The sequence below is a fragment of the Sciurus carolinensis genome, chromosome 3 (assembly GCF_902686445.1).
Source record: "Sciurus carolinensis chromosome 3, mSciCar1.2, whole genome shotgun sequence".
Classification (NCBI taxonomy): domain Eukaryota; kingdom Metazoa; phylum Chordata; class Mammalia; order Rodentia; family Sciuridae; genus Sciurus; species Sciurus carolinensis.
This window is the reverse complement of record NC_062215.1, coordinates 32956923-32973157: the sequence shown is the minus strand read 5'-3', so window position 1 is coordinate 32973157 and position 16235 is coordinate 32956923. Positions and strand designations below refer to the sequence as shown.

General features: G+C 48.7%; 1 protein-coding gene across 1 annotated transcript; it reads left to right on the top strand.

Annotated features, from left to right (window-relative positions):
• Positions 1-6727: 6727 nt before the first annotated feature.
• Mpo (myeloperoxidase) lies at positions 6728-15737 on the top strand. Its single transcript, XM_047545912.1, has 13 exons — positions 6728-6962; positions 7090-7183; positions 7519-7694; positions 7924-8047; positions 8132-8261; positions 8332-8538; positions 9416-9734; positions 11325-11485; positions 12679-12934; positions 13395-13565; positions 14391-14628; positions 15371-15581; positions 15684-15737. Exons 1-12 carry the CDS (start codon positions 6887-6889, stop codon positions 15573-15575), a joined length of 2157 nt encoding a protein of 718 aa, XP_047401868.1. The 5' UTR covers positions 6728-6886; the 3' UTR covers positions 15576-15581; positions 15684-15737.
• Positions 15738-16235: the final 498 nt, after the last annotated feature.

The window sequence follows — 16235 nt, the reverse complement described above, 5'->3', positions numbered from 1 at the left end:
AGGGCCTTGTGCCTGTTAGGCAAGTGCTCTAACCACTGAGCAACACCTCCAGCCAATTTTAGTTTGAGTTTAATGTTTCTATACCTTTATTTTATTTATTTATTTTTATGTGGCGCTGAGGATTGAACCCAGTGCCTTGGTGACTGCGCTACCACTGAACCCCAGCTCCAGTCCTAATGTTTCTGATATTTAGTGCTCTTGTGTAAGTTTGGCTCATCCATGCCCAATAACCACAAGCATAAAGAATAAATTAAACATTTATAATTATGGAATTTAACTGAGCTTTTACAATACTACCCTAAACAAATTTAGAAACTATTGTTCAAAACTAACAAAGTTTTGAGTATTCACTCTCTTAAAAAAATATGCCTTCATTAAATGGAGAGTGTAACCTATCTAGAATGGTGGTTAGAAATGTCCAGTGCTTTTCAAATCAATGAATCTACCATCTAAAGAGAACTAAAACAAAGAATCATATTGAATTTTTCTTTAAAATACTTAACTTGAATACTTAAAAAATGTTTTTAGTTGTAGATGGATAAAATACCTTTATTTATTTTTATGTGGTGCTGAGGATCAAACCCAGTGCCTCACACATGCCAGGCAAGCACCCTACCACTGAGCCACAACCCCAGCCCTTAACTTGAATACTTTTAAGGAAAAAAAAAATACAAGATTTTACAAATTCTGTAGAGAATACTTAATAACTAAATTTATATGCTTTCTTCAGAAAGGAAGTACTTAGGAACAAATCTAACAAGAAATAAGCAAGCTCTTAATGAGTAAAATAATAACATTCTAATGAAGAATATAAAAGAAGACCAATAAATGGAATTATACAGTATATTACTCAAATATATAAACTCTATGAGATCAAGTTTTATTTATTTACTGTATCCCCACTACCCAGAACAGTGCTAGCAGATAGTAGGTGCTCAGTAAACATAAGTTGAATGAATGAATATGTGTGGATGGGAAAACTATATCATACAGACGTCAACTGTTACCAAATTCATGTATAAATTGAATGCAATATCAATAAAAACCTCAAAAAGATTTGTCATGGAACTAGGCATTCAACAATTCTTAAGAAAGAATAAATATGTTTGAATGTTGAAGATTCTTTTGAAAAAGTATGAGAAAGGAGAATTTAGCTTACCAGAAATCAAAACATATTAGAAAATTATAGAAATCACACTATCAGAAGTAGGTAAATAAATTAGTAGATTGGTAGGCTAGAATAATCTAGAAATAGCAGTTTAAGGTAGGTAACAAAAGTAGGGTCTCAAGTCAGTGAGAAAATGATGGATTATTCATTTAGAGGCATTGGACAATTGGTTTTCTATTTGGGAAAAGAAATTAAGGTAGCTACCTACCTTACACTATTCACACACAGAGAAAGTTCCAGATGGAATAGCAAACTGAATGTAAAAAAATTAGGGGCTGGGGTTGTGGCTTAGTGGTAGAGTGTTTGCCTAGCACATGTGAGGCACTGGGTTCAATCCTCAACACCACATAAAAAAAAATTATAAAACAAGGGTACTGTGTCCATCTACAACCAAGAAAAAATTTAAAAGAAAAAATTAAAGTATTAAGGTTTTGTAAGAATATGCTGGAGAAGGTTCATGATCTTGAAGAAAGGAAGATCCCCTTAAAGAAATACAAAAAGTAAAATCCATGAAGAAAAACATTGATGTTTGACCACCTCAAAATTAATACACTATTAAAAAAATGGAAAGTGATAGACTAAAGAAAATATTTACAACATATATGACAACTAAAAGATTAGTGTTTATCCAAAATATAACTTTAACAGATCCATAAAAAGAGTGACACTTCAATAGAAAAATGGACAAAACCAGGTAAGACAAAACACTGGGACGTTCCATAGTTGTAATAAAATAAAATGACACCTAAGCTAGGCATGGTGGTACATGACTGTAATTTCAGCAATTTGAGAGGTTGAGGCAGTAGGATCACAAGTTCAAGGCCAGCTTGGGCAATTTAGCAAGTCCCTTTCTCAAAAATTAAAAATAAAAAAAGGGCTCCGGGGCTGGGGATATAGCTCAGTTGGTTGAGCGCTTGCCTCGCATGCGCAAGGCCCTGGGTTCAATCCCCAGTACCACCAAGAAACAAAAACAAAACAAACAAACAAAAAACACTCAACCTAATTTTTAGTCAAAGAAATAAAAATTAAGAATTGAACAAATTCTGTAATCCCTTTCTTTGCCCATGGGATTTTTACAAAGTTTGGAGTACAATTTGACAATATCTAGCTACTCAAATTTGAAATGCACAAAACCTGTGGCCTACTTTCCAATTTTTACCCTGGAGAGCACTTGCGTATGTGTATGGGCAAGGAGGCGTCCTGCTGCATTGCTTTTAGTAGTAAAAAAAAATATAGAAAAATGTCAACTTTCATTAAGAGAGGCACGATGACATAGTGGAGGGAGAGCCCAACTAAAGAACATTATGTAACCGTTAAAAAGTGAGAGTGTTCTGTAAGTAGTTCACAATACATCTGCAAGATGTATTGTTGAGTGAAAGAAGCACATGGCAGAACAATAAACAAAATGTGATACAATTTATGGAAAAAGAAAGGAAGCAGAATATATTCCACAGGTCCAGACATAGGAATAAATAGAAAGCAAAAGATTTGGGAAGGACAGACCCCAAAATGACAATGGTGTTTATGTCTAAAGAGGGGACAAGGGGATTGGAATTGGGGATGATACAGTAACCTAATTTAAAGGGAGCTCTAATCTGATCTGTAATTTTACATCTTGTTCAATATTCATTGACTGTAGAACTCAAAATTAATTTGAAAAAGATTTTAAAGAGAGACAAGCAATTGGGGTGTCTGAGTAGTCACTGTTCTGTCTCCTCCTCAACTTCCACAGCCTTCTGGAAGTACCTTCTTCTCTCCAGCCACATGTGTGTCACACACACACACACACACACACCCACACACACACACACACATACAGAGGAAATCTGGCGTAATCGCAACTGAATTGTTTCCTAAACAACATTAAGAAAGAACGAGCTTGAGGGCCCGTTATCCCACTGGCAGTTGAGCTAACCCCTGGGTGGGGGCTGTTTGGGAGAGCTGAGTGGAGAGCAGGGAGGGCAGAGCATGGGTGCACTTGCCTGGGGGCTCCCTCCAGTGATGCAAGTCTTGAGATGTAGCGGTTCCAGCAGTGCCCTCAGAGGCCACCCCCAGGGTGGGAGCTGGATGTGACTGATGGCACAAGCTTGCTTGGGACCTCTTTCCTGGGAGCAGTATTTCCTGCTTGCTCTTCATGCTGAGAAGTCTTCAAGTCTCAAACACAACTGGGCCAGACAAATAGGCCCTTGGTGAGGGATCAACAGAGGTGCCGACAGGGGAGACTGCTGGCCTTGCAGGGACCACAGTTGGGTCGTTATTAACTGGTTGCAAACATTTTTTAAGGTCCCAGAGCATCTCCAGCCCCCAGGTCCTTCAGGACAGGAACTTCTCAGTAGGTCATCAAGCGTGCTGGGTCTCTGCCTACCTCCCCAGCCTCATCCTGCCTGCTCCTTGCCCTGGAGGTAGAACAGCCTGAAAGAAACCTCCTTGTGTCTAGTCCTGTGCTAGTTCATTCTCTGGATTCAGAATATCCTTCCCAACCAGGGTCCACTTGGTCAGTTTTTTTTTTTTTCCTCCTTCCCTGAGGGGCAGGGGATTCGAACCTTGGTCCTTGGGCATGCTAGGCAAGCACTCTCCAAAATGAGCTATTTCTTCAGCTCAGCTTGGTCAGCTTTGAAACAGTCTTAAGCAGCAAATCTTCAAGGAAGACTTCCTTGTTTCCCCCAATTGATCTAAGTGGGTTTTGTTGTTGTCGTTGTGGTTGTTTGTCATGGTGTTGGGAATTGAATCCAGGGGTGCTTTAATACTGAGCTATATCCCCAGTCCCCCCTGCCACTCGTATGTGTGTGTGTGTGTGTGTGTGTGTGTGTGTGTGTATTTTTAAATTTTGAGACAGGGCCTCACTAAGTTACCCAGGTAGGCCTTGAACTTGTGGTCCTCCTGCCTCAGCCTCCAGAGTAGTTGGGATTACAGACCACCCTGCTGGCTGATCCAGGTGCTCTGACATTTCTTAAGGACCTTGCACAAGCTCATGGGGTGCCATTTGTTTTCCATTTTTCTTCTCCCTGTGAGTTCATTGAGGATAGGCTTGTGCTTTGCTTAGTGGAATATGCCCACTGCCCAGCACAGTACCTGGCTCATGCAAGGTAGGTTTAATTAATAAATCATATAAAATATGTAGACCCTGGGAATGATATCGACCAAATTATATATTTTTTGTTGTGTGCATATATGAATATATAACAACGAATCCCATTATTATAATTATAATGTGCCAATAAAAATATGGAGAAAAAGTCCCACCCAAATATATGCAGAAATAAAAATGAAGTAAACCTGCAATTTTTCAGTAAGTACTGGGGAGTGAACTGAAGGATGCTGTACCACTGAGTAGATCTTTTCATTTTTACAGGGTCTCACTAAGTTATTCAGGCTGGCCTCAGACTTTGTGATCTTCTTGCCTCAGCCTCCCTAGTCACTGGGATTATAGGTGTAGGTCACCACACACAGCTATATACCTTTGTTTGTTGATGGAGGTGTTCAGGCTAAAATTGTTAAGTACTAAAAGTAGGTTGCAAAATAATATTTAAAGTTGTTCTTATCACTGTTTAAAATATATATTATATCTACACATGAGATGTTGAATTACTAAGTAGGGTATTGGTGAGTGGTAGGATTATGGGAAATTATTTTCCTTCCTATGGCTTATTTATGTGAAAAACAATAACAAATCTTGAAAGAAAATGGCCCACACTCTTACCTGGTTATAAGTAAATTCAATTTATTTTTACTTTTTGCTGATTTGTGTTCTCTAACTTCTAATCCATGAAAATATATTACTTGTAGCCACACCTTTATAATCTAAGTGACTTGGGAGGCTGAGGCAGGAGGATAGGGAGTTCAAAGCCAGCCTCAACAATTTAGCCCAAGCCCTAAGCAACTAAGCAACTCAGCAAGACCCTGTCTCTAAATAAAGTATAAAAAAGGGCTGAAGATATGGTTCAGTGGTTAAGCATCCCTGGGTTTGATCCCTGGTACCAAAAAGAAAAAAAAAAAAAAAAAAAAGAAAGAAAGAAAAGAAAAAGAAAAAGAAAAGAAAATATATTACTTGCAGGCATAAAAAAAGTATTTCCAAGGTCTGATAGAATTCTAGAACCTGATTCACAAAGAACCACTTGACCAAGTTATATATACTTAAAAAAAAAAAAATCACTGTCAGAGCAAGACCGGAAAATTGGCCTCTTCTCTTGTAAATCTCGGGCTCAGTTTCCGGGCAGGTGACAGAATCTTTCGATACTTTGGGAAGATGTTCTGGGTTTGTTGTCCCTTGTTCCTTGTTCAAGATGTTGTCTGGTCCTAGAAGAAAAGAGTAAACAGCAGGAAGGTGGCTGAAAGTAGGAGGCATGGACAGACCAGAATAGAACATGGGGGCCATGGCTGGCAGGAGCGCAGTCCCCAGGAGGTGGACAAACACAGACAGAAGTTACAGGTACTCTTACTGTAACTAAGGGGCTGCCTGAGAATGGCAGCCCCTCTGCCAGCGTTTCTCAAGGGAGAAACTCCCCCCTCCTCTATTCTGGAATGATCTTGAAACATTAACCCAGTTCCTCCCAACTGCACTGATCTTGTCCCAGAGAGCCTCTGGCTATGTCATCCATCTGACCCACTAACCAAAATTAGATTACTCTCCCCTGGTTCCTGAAATCCAGGAGCAGATGGCCGGGGTGTTGGAGACAGCCCCTTACCATAAATCAAGAAGGAAGGGGAGGGAAGAGGGATAGAGGAAGTAACCTTGGTTCTGAGCCTGTAGCCCCCAGAGTCCTTCTGGTGAAACCCAACGGTCTCTTGTCAGACTTCCTGTCCCCTTAATCCCACCAAGAACTGGTGGCTGACTACCAGGCTGGCAGCAAGGCCAGGTGACTGTTGAGGTGGCAGTGGCCCTCTGAGGCTGATTTGGTCAGCATCGCTCCAGACTGCCCTTCACCCTCCCTTGGGGCCATGCATCTTCTATAATTCCTTAGGCTGCTGTTCCTGACTTTTGTTTCTTTCCAGGAATCCTGGATACTCAGTTTAAGCAGAATTTTGGAGGGTTCAGTTGTCAGTTACCCTCTGGGATAGTTGTGGTGTAGGCATGCAGTTAGGGAGCTAAGAAATCCTGGAATGAGGGTGCTAAGTTCAAGAACTGGGTGCAGCCCAGCCACGTGGCCGACACCTGTATTCCAGCTGCTAGTGAGGTTGAGGCAGAAGAATCACAAGTTCGAAGCCAGCCTGGGAAACTTAGCAAGAGCCTAACCTAAAATAAAATGTAAAAGAGGGCTGGGTGTGTAGTTCAGTGATATAGTACTTGCCTGACACGTGGGAGGCTCTGGGTTTCACCCTGACACTACAGGGGAAAAAAATCTGGGGCAACTCTGGTTCATTCTTTTGCTCTTCTTCCCCATTTCAAGGGCCTCTGTGCACCAACCCCAATGGGGGTGGAGAGAGTTCAGTCTTTTGGGACAGACCTCCCTCTGCCCTGCCCCGCCCCTAGGTTAGAGACCATAAAGGCCAAGATTCAGAGAGAGGGATTACCAATGTCAGGTCAGCTGTGGAGTTGAGATCCTTGGGGGCTGGTGACCACAGCTGGCAAGGGAGTGAGGGCGCTGTAGGCCCTCCCTCAAAGGGGCCTGGCTTTGCCCATACCAGGCCCTTTGAGGTGGGGCTGGAGTGTGAAGGTGGGAGTGAGGAGCCTGGGAGGGAAGGTGGGCCTCTTACTGGGTTGGGGATCTCATTGCAGAGATGAAGCTGCCCTTGGCCCTAGCAGGGCTCCTGGCCACTCTGGTCATGCCCCAAGCCTCTGATGGTGCCACTTCAGGTAACAGTTCAAAAAGAAGGGTAAGGTGTGCCAGGGTGAGTCCCAGGGACTCCTTTTTCTCAGCGCAGGCCTCCTAGGTTCTGAGGCCAGAGCCCATTCCTGACTTTGTGATCCTTGCTCTGGTCAGTCCTCCTGGGAGAGGTGGAGACCTCAATGGTGCTGACCTGCATGGAGGAGGCCAAGCGGCTTGTGGACAGAGCCTACAAGGAGCGGCGGGAAAGGTGGGGGTGCTGGGCACTGCTCAGCTCTGAGCAAAGCTCTTCCAGGCCATTCAGAGAAGTGGGGGAGCGGCAGGAGTTTGTGCAGGGAGGTGGGGGAGTTTGTGGGGGGAGCTGGGCTTTCTGTCTGTCCTTGTGTCTCTGGGCGCAAGAACATCTTCAAAGCCATCCTTCCCATGGACTTGTTACTGTCTGGACACCCACGTCCATATCATTTTTATGAAAAGAAATCTCTTCCTGTCTGCAAGTCTATCTGCATTGTCCTGTCTGTCCACCCCTGGGTATGGGCTCTGCTGAGGGTCTCTGCACCTCTTCTCTGGCTCACCTTTCTCATGCAGCATCAAGCAGAGGCTTCGGAGTGGCTCGGCCAGCCCCATGGAACTCTTATCCTACTTCAAGCAGCCAGTAGCAGGCACCAGGACTGCCGTGAGGGCTGCAGACTATCTGCATGTGGCTCTAGACCTGTTGAAGAGGAAGCTTCAGACCCTGTGGCCAGGGCCTTTCAATGTCACTGGTACTGCAACCTCTCTTACCTCCGGTCCCTGCTCCATTAGGAATCTCTCCTAGTAACCCCAGCCAGGACCTGTGATCCCCACAACTCCTCCCTCCAGGGAGTCTCAGAGGCGTCCTAGCATCCCCTTCACTTCTCAGCCTGTGCCCCACTAGGGTCTCCAGGTCTCATCCGCCTCAGAATAGGAAATGAGGGCGGGGTTCAGCTTCCACATCCTGCTTCTCCCTTGCAGATGTGCTGACACCTGCTCAACTGAATCTGCTGTCCAAGTCAAGTGGCTGTGCCTACCAGGATGTGAGGGTGACTTGCCCCGAGCAGGACACATATCGCACCATCACCGGGCAGTGCAACAATAGGTGCAGCCCCAGGGCGGGGACTCGGGGAGGGTTGGGTCAGGCTAGTGGGGAGACGCCCTTTAGCAGCCCTGTGCTCCTCGGCAGACGCAGCCCCACCCTGGGAGCCTCCAACCGCGCCTTTGCGCGCTGGCTGCCAGCGGAGTATGAGGACGGTTTCTCACTACCCTTCGGCTGGACGCCAGGTGTCAAGCGTGCTGGCTTCCCAGTGCCCCTGGTGAGCACCTGGCGGGCAGAGGGGGAGGCCCAGCTCGGTGCGGAGCCCCCTAACGCCCCGTGTCCTGCAGGCTCGCGCGGTCTCCAACGCCATCGTGCGCTTCCCCACGGAGCAGCTGACCCCAGACCAGCAGCGGTCGCTTATGTTCATGCAGTGGGGCCAGTTACTGGACCACGACCTCGACTTCACCCCAGAGCCTGCAGCTCGGGCCTCCTTCCTTACTGGCCTCAACTGCGAGACCAGCTGCCTGCAGCAGCCACCCTGCTTCCCGCTCAAGGTGCTGCCTTCCTCCCACCCACTGTTGGCTCTGGGTGGAAGAGGGGACATTGCTCCCAGAAGTAGCCACCTCCCTTCTATGTCCAGCTTTCTTTCCCCAGCCCCTGAATAAGGCTGGTGCTCCTTCCTTGTGCCTCCAGAACCTGTGCTTGCCCTGGCTCTGACCTGTCCCCTCCTCAGAAGCGACTACCAGCCAGGGCATCGGGTTTGTTTACTGACTCCCCAGGCCAAGGAGAGAGCAGTGGTTCCACCCTGACTGACAGGACTCCTGTTGGTAGAATTACTGTTCCATTCAAGAGGCTGGAAAAGAGTTCTGGGATGAGGACCTCCTGGTGTCCCTCAAACCTCCCAGCATAGATGTCCTGTGCCCAGTCTCATTTTCCCCCCTCCACCATCGCAGAGAGCCTGGGGGGTTAGGGTGGAGCAGGGCCCAGAGAAGCCCCATGGAGTCACATGCTGAATAGGGAGGGAAGAGGAGAGAAAGGAGAGAGTCTGAGAGAGAGGGAAGAAGGGACGGAGAGGGACAGAGTCAGAATGACAGGAGAGGGATAAGGGAAAGGTAGAGTAGGGGAAAGAAGAGGAGACAGAATGTAGGGAGCAAGTCCAGAGAAGAGGGGAGGAAGGAGAGGGAGAAGATTTAGTGGGGAAGGGTCAGAGGACTGGCACTGCCTACCCCTTAGGGGGCGCCCCACATTCTCAGTTCAGCGTTCTGGACCACCCATGAACCTCAGAGGCACTCTGCTGGTGGAACCTCAGACTGAGTCGGCCAGGGCCTTGAGGCCTACCTGCAGATTCAGGGGGCCAGAGGTCCCAAGGGTAGGGGCAGAGTCACTCTCACACTGTCCCTCATGAACCCATCTAGCCTCTCTGTGCTGCAGATTCCACCTAATGACCCCCGCATCAAGAACCAACGTGACTGCATCCCCTTCTTCCGCTCCTGCCCGGCCTGTACTGGGAGCAACTTCACCATCCGCAACCAGATCAACGCGCTCACCTCCTTTGTGGATGCCAGCATGGTATATGGTAGCGAGGACCCTTTGGCCATGAAGCTGCGCAACCTGACCAACCAGCTGGGGCTGCTGGCCGTCAACACCCGCTTCCAAGACAACGGCAGGGCCCTGCTGCCCTTTGACAACTTGCATGATGACCCCTGTCTCCTCACCAACCGCTCTGTGCGCATCCCCTGCTTCCTGGCAGGTCAGCTCTGGGGTGGTAGAGGAGGTGTTCCCTGCAGGAGCCTCAGTGAGCCTGTTTGTGAGCAGCTGGTGGGTCTGTAGTGAGAGACACTGTCTTCACCACCTTTACGGATTATTAGTCTAGTTGCCTTGGTCACAAGTTGGATGGGGACAGAAAGGCAAAATAAAAAAAACCTAAGGTGGAAACACAGGGATGTCCAAGGAGCCTCTGTCACTTTCTCTATTTCTCTTTTCCCCTCTGGACTCTAGAAGAGAGGAGAGTTGGTACCCTTAGGGACAGAGAGCGAAGTGGTGCCCATACCCTCTGGAACCACTGTTCAATATGATGCCAGTAGCCACATGTGGCTATTTTAATTTTAACTATTTTAAATTCAATGAAATTAAAAAAAAAAATAGCTTCTCAGCTGCACTAGCCACATTTCAAGTGCTTGGTAGCCTCATGGGCTAGTGGCTCCCTTACTGGGCAGCACAGAGGTAGATAGATGGTTTTCACCAGCTCAGAAAGTTCTAGTGGCTTTTCGGGTAGGGTTGGGACATGATGGTAGCCATGCCCAGAAATTTTCCAGTGCGTTTTAATGTAAATCCAAAGGTGGGCTGAGGCCCTTTCCTCCCGCTGCTTCTCCCTTCTTCTGATGGTTCCTGGTGGTCTCTTCCTGGGCCCCTGGGAGGAGAATCAAGATCAGTGCCCATGTGGTTTTTCTCTTGGGGAAAGGGGCCACCCTCTTCTGGGCTAGTGAGGCAAGGGCTGGGATAACAGCCAGAAATCACCTCCACCTCTAACTGCTTATGGGATGGAGAAACTACTCTCAAAGAATGTCTTTGCCCCCTAGAATTTCCTTTCTAGAGTTGGCAAGGGCAGAACCATGTATCCTAATGAAAGGTTCCTGATCTTAGCCACGTGCCCCCCCACCCCCCGATAAAGATTTGGGACAGACTAGTGGAATCAGGGAGTCTTGCTTAGTTTTCTTCAACAGAGTCCTAGGTGTAGACTCCACCCATCCTGTGCCCCAGCCCCCCCGAAGCAGGCTGCAAATCTGGAATGTTGTAGGATGGGGCTGTCAACTCTGTTCAAAGGGTGGTGGCTTCCTGGGGTTCTGTGTTCAGCAGGCTTCTGAGGTTGCATCCAATGTTAGCAAGCGTGGTGTAACCATGAGCTGCATGATTGAATCAACCAACTAGGTAGCATTCATGGATCTTACACTCGGTAGCAGGCACGGTGCTACATCCCAGGTGTCACCACCCAGGTGTTGACATCGACACCTGGGAAGGAGGGAGGATAGGATGCGAAAAGGCACAAGCCTTGGGCCCAGTCTTGGAGGACCTCCAGTTTCAGTTACAAGGAGAGCAGTCCTGTATTGGTTCCCAGGTCCTATGGGAATAAGCATCTCTGGCCAGCAGTGTCCCTAAACAGAAGAAGAAGCTATGATGGTGGATGGGGGTATCAGGGGAGGACCCATAGAGGAGTATAAACTCAGTCCGGTGGGATGAGATGGGTGGAAAGGAGGGTGAGTAGGAGACAGGGAGTTTCAGTGGAGGAAATCTTTTCTGGGATGGAGGTCTCAGGAATGACAGTGGCTTTTGCCTCCCTCAGGGGACACCCGCTCCAGTGAGATGCCGGAGCTCACCTCCATGCACACCCTCTTTGTTCGAGAGCACAACCGGCTGGCCACACAGCTAAAGGGCCTGAATCCCAAGTGGAATGGAGAGAAGCTCTACCAGGAAGCCCGGAAAATTGTGGGGGCCATGGTCCAGGTAGGCTGTCCTGAGCACCACCCAGACTCGGGACCCCTGCAACAGCCTAGCTGTGTGATCTTGGACAAGTTGCTAACTCTTGGTTTCTTCATCCATGATGCCATAAGGATTAACAGACCTTGCAGACACCTGGCAGATGTGAAGTGCATGGCAAAGGCTACTTCCCTTCCCCGACTTCCTGCCTGGCTTTCCTCTTTGCTGAGGAACTGGGAATGGTGTTGGGAGGGTTCACCAGGGGGGTCTCTGATGCACAGCAGCGGTTCACTGGACATTTCCTTCTTTCTCTGTTTCACTGTCACTCTTGGCTTCTTTACCTACTTTCCTCTTCTTTTTGGCCTTTGTCACCCACCCAACCTCCTTGACCTTGTTTATCCCTGGAGCATTGTTCCTGCTTCTCTCCCCCAACTTCTGATGCTCCAGTGCCCACCCCTTTTCTACCCAAGAAGCATGCACATGCTCAAGAGCGAGCGTGCATACACACACACACACACACACACACACACACACACACTCCTGGATTCTGCCCAAGGGGAGCATCACAGATGCTGAGGGTAAGTATTCGCTTTGCACTAAGAACACATGTGGGGTTCATTTCAGCTTTGGAGGAAGTTCTAGAGTCTAGAGTCTAAAGTGAGCTTATTCCACCCTTTCCTTTTTCACTGGGGGAAATTATTCTAGAGAAGCCTTCATTTCTTTCTACCTTTCTTCTTTCCACAGACCTATATACTGAACCCTACTGTGGGCCATGCATTTTAATTTCCCTGTCTTTCAAGGAATTTATGAGATAATGGGAGAAAGGAGACATTACTAACTCAAGGGCAAGGGAGTTAATGCAATGACTAACAAAGCTCTTTGTTATTTAATCCTCTAAAACAGAGGATATAATTATTCTATATATTTATCCCTAATTTACATTTGAGGCTCAGAGAGGTAAAAAAGTGACCCAAGGTCACACAGTCAGCAAACAGTAGAGCTCTGCTTCTGCTCCTTGGTGCCATGCTGTGTTGCATGTGTGCAGTCCTCTTCTCTAGTCCCCTGACCCCCCTGGACTTGCCCTGACTCACATTCATATCCAGTACTGTGGGACTCAGTGCACTGACCATAGATAGATAGGAGGGATCCCCCAAGCTTGAAGCTTGTGGATACTGCAGGATGAGAGAATGGAGAGGCCATTCCAAGTGATTTTGTTTTAGATCATCACTTACCGAGATTACCTGCCCCTGGTGCTGGGGCCAGCAGCCATGAGGAAGTACCTACCCAGGTACCGCTGCTACAATGACTCAGTGGACCCACGCATCTCCAATGTCTTCACCAACGCCTTCCGCTATGGCCACACCCTCATCCAGCCCTTCATGTTCCGCCTGGACAGTCAGTACCGGCCCATGGAGCCCAACCCCAGGGTCCCTCTCAGCAAGGTCTTTTTTGCCAGTTGGCGGGTGGTGCTGGAAGGTGAGTGGAACCTGGACCAGCAGAGAGGGGGCTGGCAGCTGAGGGTGGGATGGGGTGGGCTTGGCTGCTGGGAGCTAGGCTGAGGGGAGTTCTTTCCTTCTTTGGGGATCTAGTCTGATCTTCCATTCTCAGTGCAGCTGACTCTGCTTCCAGATCTGAGAGTAAAGAGCGGGGATGGAGATGGTTCTCAGACAGTGCTGGCTCCTTCCTATGTGTTGAGACTCTATGACTCAGGAGGCCAGGGGCTGGATGCATCCCAACCTTGCATACTGAATGGCATACTCCTCTGAGATGTATATGCCCCTGGGTCGTGTAGTGCCCCGTGAGAACCTGCTCAGTGGTTGCCTGTGCTGGCCCTTTTCTCCAATCTCCTGACCCCACCTGGACTTGCTCCTACTCCAGTCTGATCTTTGGTACTGAGCTAAGCCTAGTCCCCCAACCTTGCTCCTCTTTCCTCCAGGTGGCATTGACCCCATCCTCCGGGGCCTCATGGCCACCCCTGCCAAGCTGAATCGCCAGAATCAAATTGTGGTAGATGAGATCCGGGAGCGATTGTTTGAGCAGGTCATGAGGATCGGGCTGGACCTGCCTGCTCTGAACATGCAGCGCAGCAGGGACCATGGCCTTCCAGGTGAGGGGCTGCAGGAGTATCCCTGGCCACACACAGCCCCCTTACTACTGCCCAGGTAGCCCGCAGCTCCCTTTCTCACTCGGGTCCTGCCCTTCCCATGCTCTGAGCTTCCCCCACCCCAGCACTTTGTCCTCAGGAAGCCATCTGAGGTCAGGCACCTCCCTCTCCCTGGACCCTCTGACCAAACTCCAGCTTCTCCCAGGCTCCTTTGCACTCTCCCACCTGCAGCAGCAGTGGCAGCAACAGTAACCCACAGTCTGAAAATCTGTCTCCACCATCATTTCATCTGCACCCGTTGTTCGTGAACAGAGGGGAAGAGATTGTTAATTCCACTTGACCGATGAGGAAACTGAGGCATGGAGACATTCAGAACCCGGCTAGGTTCTCTAGACAAATCAGTGACAGATCAGGAACTTGGACCCAGATCAGCCTGACCCAAAAGCCTGTGCATGGGTTATGGGTGGCCTGTGTGGCTGAGCCTTTGAGACACCCTCCACCCTTCATGGGTCAGAGATAGACACAGTGGGTTGCTCCAGGGGACAATGAGATGCCCATGCTTTTGGGCCTGGCAGGAGTTATGGCAGTTTAGTGTTTGCCTTCGGGTGGGAGGGCTAAGGAGAGACAGTGAGGGTGTGGGGAGGCCCAGCTGTCCCTCTTGGCCTGAGTCAAGGGTCAGGGTTCCCTCTATCTGTGGCCTTGGTGTGTTGAGAAGGTGGTTTTTCTGGGTTGAGGGCATACATCTGAATCTTCTGGGCTGTCCCCAGTGCCTCCCCACCTTGCAGTAGGGGGACCTACCCACAGCCCACTGCCCCCTTTCCCATGCAGGGTACAATGCCTGGAGGCGCTTCTGTGGGCTCCCGCAGCCCAGCACAGTGGGCGAGCTGGGCACCGTCATGAAGAACCTGGACCTGGCAAGGAAGCTGATGGCACAGTACGGCACGCCCGATAACATCGACATCTGGATGGGCGGTGTGGCTGAGCCCCTGGAACCCAATGGCCGCGTGGGCCGGCTCCTTGCCTGCCTCATTGGCACCCAGTTCAGGAAGCTGCGGGATGGAGATCGGTGAGGAGGTGTTGTGACAACTCAGGCCGACTGGGTGACCACGGGTCTATCTTTGAACCTCTCAGGGGCCCCAATTTCCTCCTGTCAAATTAAGGGCTGCAAAGAGTCAGTGATTTCCCTCTGTGTCCCAGGGAACCTCCAGGTCATCTCTAACGTGCCCTGAACCTGTTGGGGTGCAGGGAGGGGGAAACTGGAGTCCTGATTTCAAAAGAAGGAAGACAGAAAAAATGCCACTCTTACTACTTCTTTCTCTGGGTTTCTCTGTACAACTATGGAGATGTCAATCACCATTGGATAGTTCCATGGCTTCTCTTTGTGAAGATGAAATTCATCGTGGTCTTGACATCTTCATGTCTAGTTCTTGCCTAGTCCATATTTGCACCTTTGGGAATATTAGAAAAGGAGTCCCCATTTCCCCTCACTCCTGGATGCAGCCCTGGGCATAGGACTTCATGAGGGAGGGTGGGCTCTGTTCCCCTTCTAGTATGAATGGTCCCCTGGAGGCTGCTGGGCTGGGGGCAGGGAAGGCAGCCAGGCCTCTGAACTTTACTCTGTTCTGTGAATGGGAGACCCCTATTTTGAAAGTCCCTGTACTTTTCGAGGGCCCAGAGCTCTCCTGGGCTTGAGGGAGGAGTCGCCTGTGGTCCTCTTGCATCTAGGAAGCAATTCAAGCTAGATGACACCCTCCCAGCTCCAGGATACTCCAGCCTCAGGCATAATGTCCACGGATGCTCCCATGTAGGTTTTGGTGGGAGAACAACGGTGTGTTTAGCACGAGGCAACGGGAAGCCCTGGCCAAGATCTCCTTGCCCCGAATCATCTGTGATAACACAGGCATCACCACTGTGTCCAAGAACAACATCTTCATGTCCAACTCATTCCCCCGGGACTTTGTCAACTGCAGTACTCTCCCTGTGTTGGACCTGACTTCCTGGAAGGAGGCCTAGATCCGGGTAAGGCCCTACTGCTGTGCAGTTGGTGATGGCTTAGGCCAGCCAGGGTCAGTCCATAGCTTTCCTGTTTCTCCCTTACTCTGTTCTCTTGCTTATTCACAGGAGCCTGCCCGGAGAGGAAGGAGGGGCTGCTGACCTTTCTGTACCATTTGTTTGTACCTGATGTTTATAATAATAAACTGTCACTCCTGGTGATCTCCCCTCTGTGACTGGAAGTTGGGGGTAAGCCTGGGCTGGCTGATTGGAACGACTCTTCCCTAGGTGAGCCCATCCCTGATGTAGGGGCCAGTTGAGAAAATGACTGGGCATTCACTGGTGTGTGTGTGTTTGTGTGTGTGTTTGTGCATGTGTGCAATGTAGGTAAATGGACATTTCGTATATATGTGTTGTCTGTGAACCTGAGTAGTATTTTATATGCTGTGTATGTGTGTCATTCATGTGACCGTGTGCTTTCTGCTTATGTGAATATTAAGTATATGGAAGGAGCAGAGTGCAACCCGGGAGCCAGGCCACCTTGATTCAAATCCAGGCTCTGCAGTTTGCTAGCTTTGTGACCTTGGGCAAACCACTCAATCTCCTTAAACCTGTCTTCCTCCTTGTAAATGTCAGTTCCTTAGGGGGCCTGTTTGCATCCTCTAATTCTTTGTTCATTGA